The following is a 7,326-nucleotide window of genomic DNA, read 5'->3' as shown; positions in this document are numbered from 1 at the left end:
TTCTTTTTTTTTTTTCATTACTTATTTCTTATTTCCACCTTTCCTGTTCACACATGTTCCCTGCCATCCCCAAATTATCAAATAAAACAATACGAAAAAAACAAACAAACAAACAAAAAGTACGGCGGGACAGCAGGGATTGCAGTAAAATGGAGGGTGGCGGGGACTGATGGCGTTTGAATTAAGTCCCCACTTCCGACTTAATCATGACTGTACAACGTAATTTTTTTTTTTTCCTTTAGAGAAAGAGACGAAGCAGCGAGAAGACGAGAAGGAAAAACACACACACACACACACACACACAGGGCAAAAACAGAGCAGTAATGAGATACATGATACAACATAACAAAATTATATATATATATATATATAATTACTTATTTACCTATATATACCGATATCTATAAATGTGTGGTATATATATGTATACAAGTATATACGAAAAATAAAAATAAAAACAAAAACAAATCAACAGGAATCCCTAAAAAAACCCCATCTGCTTCTCCTACCTTTCCTCTTCGTACAATACACAAACAACACACAATGCATCAACGTACACAATTTAAGCAAAAACTTTCCGCACTTCCATCAGTGTAATATATATTGCCATTACTGGTATTTTTGTTTATTTTCAGTCCCTTACACACAGTATTGTTTCTATCTCCTTTCACTTTTACTTACTTTCTTGCTGTACATGAATCGATTTATGAGCATGTTCGCTTGTATGTATGGACGTGTGGAGATAACAAAGCATGGTAGGAAGCAATTTCGGAATACGAACCATATTGTCAGAAACCTTTCTTCCATATATATATATATATGTCTCCTACCACTGTTTTCTTTTCTCATTTTAACCGACACGCTCGACATCTTTCTTTTTCCCCCTTCTACTGTCTTGACCAGTTGTTGTTCACGTATCATTTTTCATATATATTTATTTTTCATGATGATAAAAGTAAGTGTGTACTGCTGTGGTGATAGTGGTGGTAGTGTGGGGCGGGTGGATGGTAGCCGGAGAGCATAATGAAGGTGAATCCACGAACAGAGCAATCTGTTAGCAGGCAAAACAGCGGTTCGCAAAGGGGGAAAAATATTAGTAACAACAACACCAACAACAACTGCATTACGGTATAAACACACGAGTTGTTTTTCTGTATGGTTGGTTACAGTAGGGGCATGCCTTCTTTTGTAATTGACGGAGGCAACCATCACATGTGCAAAGGTGACGGCAGGGTAGAAACAGTACAAGGGACTGCCTCTCTAAACAAATGCAACACTGTCCGTTGTTAGTTTCCTGAGCCCTGTTAGAAACATATGAGGCTGGAGCCATGGTGGATATATTTGGAAAACGATCAGAATTTGTTTGCCCAGCGTGTGGCGGGGCCGTATGAGCCGCCTGCTCATTTTCTGCGTCGCGCTGAGCCACGTGGTATTCCTGACGTATGTAATTATTGGTGTTTCCACGTGGGCTGGTAAACGGTGGTGGTAGCACTAAACGAATGTCGCTCTGTTGATGACCATCATTCTGCTGTTGACGCTGCTGAGGACGCGGTGATGTGAGAGGCGGTAAAACCTCCTGCACCGCCAGTTCACCCCTGAAACTTCTACGCCAGCGCAGTTGCGGTTGCGGTTGCCGATTCTGGTGCCTATTGTCCGGGTGACGTGCCGTATGGGGCATTTCTGATGAATTCGGTTGGAAGAGCAAATGACCCCCCAAGAAGACGGGTTGGATGCCTGTTGTTATTTTAAGCAACTGCAAGCGATGCCGCCTGTTGGAGGAAAAAAGCGTTCTACCATTACCACCACCAGCTGGAAGGACAAGATTCGTGGTCATGAGAAAGTTGCGGAATGTTATATCCACACTAAACACCTATACTAACGGTGGGGGCGATTTCACCCTCCAGTTATAATAAAGTTGGGGCTTATGTGGGAACACCCTTTAAAAATGATTCAAAGTAGGGCCAAGCATTTTGGAGAAGAGAAGATAACATGTTTGTTATGAGCAAACGAACACTGTACAACAATCCTCAGCAGAGTAACTTTACACTGTAACTCCCTCTTTCCCTTTCTTTCCCAACACAGCTGAGACACGATAGCTTAGACTAAGGCGATATATTTGTGTGAGGAGCGCGCGACAGAGAGGGGGAATGGAAACTGGGTGCCGTTGCACTCGCTTCATGTGAACCTGCAACTTTACCTGCAGCAGAGAGATGCGGCCCTTCGTTGAAGCTATTATCACCTATTCACCGAGAGGCACCCGCCTATTCATTCTGGAGATTCTCTCATAGGAACACAAATTACAACAAAAGGCGAGCATATCCGAGCGTCGTCCCCCAATTTTTCCTCATACCAAACTACTGTTTTTTTTTTTTCAACGTTTTAATTCTTTCCACACCCCTTATTCCTTTTGGCAGTCCTAAACCCGAGGGTTAACCGTTACAGAACCATTGCTCCACCCACCGATAGACACGACATTCATCTCTGCATGTCAATTGATACCACGAGAAGCGCTGCGAAGCATATTCACAGCAGCCCCTCCCCCTCCAAATCGGCAGCAACTACAGCAGCAGTAATACTGAATCAGTTCTCATTGCAAGCTGTGTAACATCGGTGCGCGTTTCAGTCGTGCAGCAACCTCCTCCTGTTGCCGCGCACGGTGCACGCGCTGTTCAAACGACTTGACCGTGGAAAGAAAATTTGGAAGCTCACGCACTGCGACGTCGGCTCTGTCGCGGTGAAGGAAGAGATGGGACTGAATTTGCGCTACACTCAGTTTGCCAGGCAGCAGCTGCAAGGCGAACGCTTCGTGGAGAGACTCCGGTGCCTCGGGAAAGAATTTACAAAATAGTTTCCGTGCTTGCTCACGCGATATCAGACCAATTTCGACCTTCAAATCACAGCGACCGGGCCGGATGAGGGCTTCATCCAGTCGCTCCACGTGATTTGTTGTCATAAACACGATTCGACCTTCCTGAGCGGCGACACCATCGAGTGCGTTGAGCAGTCCACTCATCGTAATGTGACTATCGGCGCTAAATGCCCGATCAATGTCTTCCAGTAGCACAATAGAGCGGATTGGGGCGGTGTTAAGCAACTGGACGAGTGTGTCGTCGCTCAATCCGCGGCCAGAGAGACTCAAGGGACAAATGGAAAGTCGTAACTCGCCAGCAAGCGCCATCACCACGCTGCTCTTGCCGCAACCAGGAGGACCGTGAAGCAGGTAACCGCGGCGATACGGAACGCCTAAATCTTCATAATACCTGCTTGACTGAAGAAACAGTTTCGCATCCTCCAAAAGCATGTCCCCAATCCCATCATTAAGCACTACAGAATTCAGCGGGCGCCGACGGCGTGGCTCTTGCCGCACCCAACGACCACCAGCGTTCTGATAAATGACCGTATGATCGCTGTTTCGCATGGAGGTGAGCTCCCGCGCCTCCTCGAGAATCTCACGCATAAAAGTCGAGGATAGACCCAATGTAGTCAGTTCCATTGTCTCAAGAACGTCAGTGCCCATTGCCTGGGTTTCCACACGGCGCCGTTGCAGTACAATTGGTCGGTGTTTGTACCAGAACCAGTGCCGAATGTTGGTACAGGGGGCATACATACACTCATGCGATGACTCGTCGTTGGAGTATATGGTGGTGTTGCGCGTGGTGACGTTCACCTGTTGAACCTGGAACGCGGGCTTGCTCGAGAGCCACCGCACCATCCACCCGTAGCTTTCGTCCTGACTTGTCACCTCCATTGAAATGACGAACCGCCGGCGCATGACGGATTTGAACATTGTGGACACTGAACGTGTGGCGGCACCAGTGAATGTCAGCAAATAAAGCCCGACGCCCGCACTAAAAAACGGATTTTGCAGCAGGTTCCCCAATGTTCGACTAAGGACGCCACCTTCCCCCCTCCAGCGCTCCGGTACAAGAGCGGCAAGTTCAGCTAATGCCACATCGGCACTCACTGCGGTGGAGGAGGAAGAACCGCACACGGCGGGGTTACTTCCATCGGCGAGAGCAGCAAGATTCATAGCGAGACGACAGCAGATACAACGCAAGGCTTACAATTTGAGGGAAGGTAAGCTGCGCGCCCCGAGGGAACTTTCAATTTGGTCAGCAAATGATGTGCAACGCCGGTTTGCTTCGACTCGTTGCGCCCTTCAAAGAGAAGTGCTGTTGCCGCCTCTCGGCGAGCTAATTGTCTCCTTCCTTTAATGTACGAAAGCAAAATACAAAGAAAACAACAGAAACGAGAAAATATCGCGGTTTGAGTACGGGAATAAGCTGCGGTAAAACACATATCCCACCCTGTCACATACGTGGCGTCGCTGCAGTGTCTCGTTTATGTGTGCCGTGTGGTAATGAAAGTAGAGGTAGTAACAGTGGTACATGCGCGTTACCCCTCTTTATATCCCTCCCTCCTTCCTTCCCGACGTCTCACACTCACAAACCATGTGTGGATGCAAAAACGTTTCGGGCGAGTTGCGAAGCGCTCCCTTCATTCCTTTTTTTAAAAATTATTCATGCATATACCCTGGTGGAAAATATACCATGTGATTTTGCGATTGGTGACACGAACAGCGAGAATACAAATAATGTGGGGTAACCCTCAACGGATCTTATACGATGAATTGGTACAAAAATACCTGTACATTATGAGTGTGTGTAACGGTAGAAAGCAGATGAATAGAATACACGGTACAGCAAAAGAAATATACATTGAAAAAGGTCTCCCTTTCATTTCTCAATACAATAAATTAAAATAGCCTAGTTGCTTACTGCATTGCATTGACGACGCCCTTCCGAAAATACACCTACAGAGAAGCTCACAGCGAACTTCAGCATCACCTGCCAATGCTGAGAGGGATGCCGACGCTACGAGAAGATTCGCACTAATACTCCATCGTCCTCCATTTCCCTCGCCAGCTATGACGGGGCAGGAGAGGCTTCTGATGCACGAGAGGGACTTTCCACAGTAGTGTTCATAAAGGCAAGTCGGTTTGCCACAATGTTCGATGCCATATGCCGCCGCTTAAGGGCACTCAAAAGGACGTCCCGCAGCGGTGGTGTTGCAACCTTCTCCCAGTCCACTTCGTCCCTCACTCCCCGATGCTCTTCCGTTGTCCCATCTTCATTACCCTCCTGGCAAGTTGGCGCAGTGTAATCGTCATCCATGTCTTGGTCATCGCTATACAAGCCATACGACGCGGCACGCTTCCGTCGTGGCCATGTTGGTGCAAAGAATGCCGGGAGCCACATGTGCGCAAAGGCTGCCACCAAAAACGGCATTGTGTCAAAAAATCGGCAGAACTCTTCATAACTTATGTGTGAGCGGCGCATCATGTTCAACGGTATGACTGTTTTCTGGTGGGGTAACAAGGATGCTGCTTTAACACTCTTCCTATTCTTCCTCCCCTTTAATTGCGAGCGGATGTACGCCTGCTCTTCCTCTTGATGTAACACATCCAAGGAATCCCTTAGTGCCTTCACGATACTCGGCGACAATACGCTTTCCGGCTCCTCACAGGACTCCCGGCCGTCCCGCCGTAACTGAGTCAGGGCAGACTTGTGGATGTAATCGTCGGTCTCCAAAACACTAAAACAAAGTTTCCGAATCACATCCTTCAACTCCGCACCATTGACTAAGGCATCAAAACCAGCAAGCAGTTCACGGACATGGGCTTCTGGAGATTTCTCTCGCTGACTCGTCTCATTCACCACCGGTGCGGGGATGTTAACACCCGGAATAGGAAATGTCTGGTTACCGCGATTACCGGCAAGCACCGGACTCATTTTGGCAACTGACATGTTCGATGAAGAGGTTTGCCCTGCTCCACTGCCCTCTATTGTGCGGTGTAATGACGCGTGGTGGAGCTGAGCTGCCTTTAGGGGGGAGAGACTTCGCACTCCACTACTAGCAGCAGCAGTGTTATGTGACGTTTCAAGACGACCCACTGCGTTGACTCCAGACTCACTCATGGAAGATGATGGGTGGGCAACTGAGAAAAAATTCTCGGCAGCCTCATCATCCCTTACTTCGAACGGTGCTTGCCTGAGCATATCGAGAAATGCATCGAGTGTTACAATCCCACTGGAATCCGCCACGGTCAGTAGTGCTGACTGCAGAAGCCGGAGGTTCGGTGCGGGTTTTCCTTCTTCCACCACCTCTTGCTTCTTTTTCTTTTTCTTGCCACCGCGGTTCTTCCTACTTGGGGTTCCCAGCGACTGCGATCGTGCCCCGGTTCTCGTTGGGGAATTCCGCGCTGCTGCTGCTGCAGTGGCTGCCGCAACTCTTGACTGCCGCTCTTCTTCCTCCAGCTTTCGCACTAGCGCCTCCGGATTTTGCTTGTAGTAGGCTGCTATGAAGTAATCGTTAATGTCCTGCACGACCCGTCTATGGGCGAACTTGGGCAGGGATTCCAGTATCATTTTTTCCTTCGCCTTCGTCATTGGTCCCTGTAGCACTGGTAGAGCAACCGCTTTCCCCTGTTGTTCATTAAAGCGCGAATTCGGTGGAGGAAGTCGAAATAAAGTTTTATAGTAGTCGGTCATGGAGATACGACGCTCCATCATAATCTTCCGCTGCTCTCGTTCCTTCGTCTGCTGCAGGCTCTCCCGTCGGCGCACATGCCAAAGCACACGGTCCTCTACCGCGGTGTTTCGCAGCCGTTCCACATTTGGACAGGGAGAAATGTTTGACGCCACCACACGCTCTGCCGTCGATGACATCCGCGCAGTGGAAGCCTTCGCATCCATCGAGAGAGAGGTTGCACTCCTCGTTCCAAATGTGGTTGTTGACATCTTCTCGCCTGAAAATATGCTTCCCGTACGCCCCTTGCTCTGGCGGCTTCCCTCAAGTGCATCGCTCACACCCACAGAACTCATCGGTGTTTACGTGGCGACGCAGCCCCTTCTGCTGAGCAGGCAGGTGGGTAGCTGAGCTTCAGCCTAGTGTAATTTGAACTAACAACCAAACGAGCGCGCACACAAACAGCAACAATTCACTTTTTGAAAAACGCAAGGAACAGAGATAAGTCTGAAACCAATCTTAAATAAGTTGCCTCGACCCTTGTTTTACCTTCGCTATGCTCTGACGAAAGCCGAAAAGCAGGAGCTACAGCCCCTATGGATGACTAAGGGTGCTTAACACTGCTTATGTGCATACATTTATTTAAGGGGAAGTAGAAGGATAATGCAAGGAACTATGAACAAACGTTAGTGCAACCAGTCTACACAACGGCATGTTTCTCAAGAATCTTACTGCATTGATGCTTACACATCCCTTATCCAACCAATCGACAAACGATGAATGTAAAACATAGGGACA

General features: G+C 48.2%; 3 protein-coding genes across 3 annotated transcripts; all 3 read right to left on the bottom strand.

The window, feature by feature from the left end:
• Positions 1–1,123: 1,123 nt before the first annotated feature.
• On the bottom strand, positions 1,124–1,834 carry TEOVI_000317200 (Zinc finger, C3HC4 type (RING finger), putative; the record flags this gene model as incomplete). The annotated part of the gene is made up of 1 exon (XM_067226127.1): positions 1,124–1,834. One exon carries the CDS (start codon positions 1,832–1,834, stop codon positions 1,124–1,126), a length of 711 nt encoding a protein of 236 aa, XP_067082228.1.
• A 753-nt stretch (positions 1,835–2,587) lies between these two features.
• TEOVI_000317100 (ATP-dependent chaperone, putative) lies at positions 2,588–4,030 on the bottom strand (the record flags this gene model as incomplete). The annotated part of the gene is made up of 1 exon (XM_067226126.1): positions 2,588–4,030. One exon carries the CDS (start codon positions 4,028–4,030, stop codon positions 2,588–2,590), a length of 1,443 nt encoding a protein of 480 aa, XP_067082227.1.
• An 895-nt stretch (positions 4,031–4,925) lies between these two features.
• TEOVI_000317000 (uncharacterized protein) lies at positions 4,926–6,884 on the bottom strand (the record flags this gene model as incomplete). The annotated part of the gene is made up of 1 exon (XM_067226125.1): positions 4,926–6,884. One exon carries the CDS (start codon positions 6,882–6,884, stop codon positions 4,926–4,928), a length of 1,959 nt encoding a protein of 652 aa, XP_067082226.1.
• Positions 6,885–7,326: the final 442 nt, after the last annotated feature.

The sequence above is a fragment of the Trypanosoma equiperdum genome (genome assembly GCF_001457755.1).
Source record: "Trypanosoma equiperdum strain OVI genome assembly, contig: ctg_682, whole genome shotgun sequence".
Lineage (NCBI taxonomy): Eukaryota > Euglenozoa > Kinetoplastea > Trypanosomatida > Trypanosomatidae > Trypanosoma > Trypanosoma equiperdum.
The sequence above is the reverse complement of the archived record's forward strand: the minus strand, read 5'-3'. Positions and strand labels throughout refer to the sequence as shown.